At 36.8% G+C, this 646-nt stretch overlaps 1 protein-coding gene across 1 annotated transcript in view; it reads left to right on the top strand.

Moving 5' to 3' along the window:
• Positions 1-6: 6 nt before the first annotated feature.
• INTS6 (integrator complex subunit 6) overlaps positions 7-646 on the top strand; it is a 44676-nt gene continuing 44036 nt past the window's right edge. The window contains exon 1 of the mRNA XM_009707252.1: positions 7-144. Coding sequence (XP_009705554.1) covers positions 25-144 — 120 coding nt within the window. The 5' untranslated portion in view covers positions 7-24. The remainder of the gene's footprint in view (positions 145-646) is intronic.

The raw sequence follows: 646 nt of genomic DNA on the forward strand, positions 1-646 counted from the left end.
TGGAAGGAAAACCATGCAACGTTTATGAATGAACTGAAAAACCTTCAAGCTGAAGGACTTACGACTCTTGGCCAGTCTCTAAGGACAGCTTTTGATTTATTAAACTTAAATAGATTAGTCACTGGCATAGACAACTATGGGCAGGTAGGTTGACTGTTAATAGGCGGAAAAATTGTAAAACACAAAACTTCCCAGAGACACAATTAGCTAGTTGTCCAAAGTGACATCTTCATGAAATACTCATTATGGAGGCTTCTTCAAAAGTAAACAGAGCTCAGATAGTTTGAAGAAATGCAGTCACTGACTGTAGTTTGGTACCCAACTTTTCTTTCTTTCCTTTTTTTTTTTTTTTAACATCAGTTATTCCTCAGGTTTTAAACTGTGATGTAGCCGCTAAGTTGACCTTCTCAGTTAAACTTTGTCATCTTTTTTTTTTTTTTTTTAATCAATCTGTGTTTCAGAACCTTAGGTGGTGAGCCTGGTGGGTCATGAAAACTGCTTTCTCTGTCCAGGGCTGTATAATGAATTAAGTACACTTCAGGAGATTAACCGTTTTTCTAACAACACTGCATGTCCAAAAGTACTGAACGGAGCACAACTTTTTTCAAATCCCTTTCTTTCCAATGAGTTTACACCAACTTTTCCC

The sequence above is a fragment of the Cariama cristata genome, unplaced genomic scaffold (genome assembly GCF_000690535.1).
Source record: "Cariama cristata isolate BGI_N322 unplaced genomic scaffold, ASM69053v1 scaffold33249, whole genome shotgun sequence".
In the NCBI taxonomy this organism is placed as follows: Eukaryota; Metazoa; Chordata; class Aves; order Cariamiformes; family Cariamidae; genus Cariama; species Cariama cristata.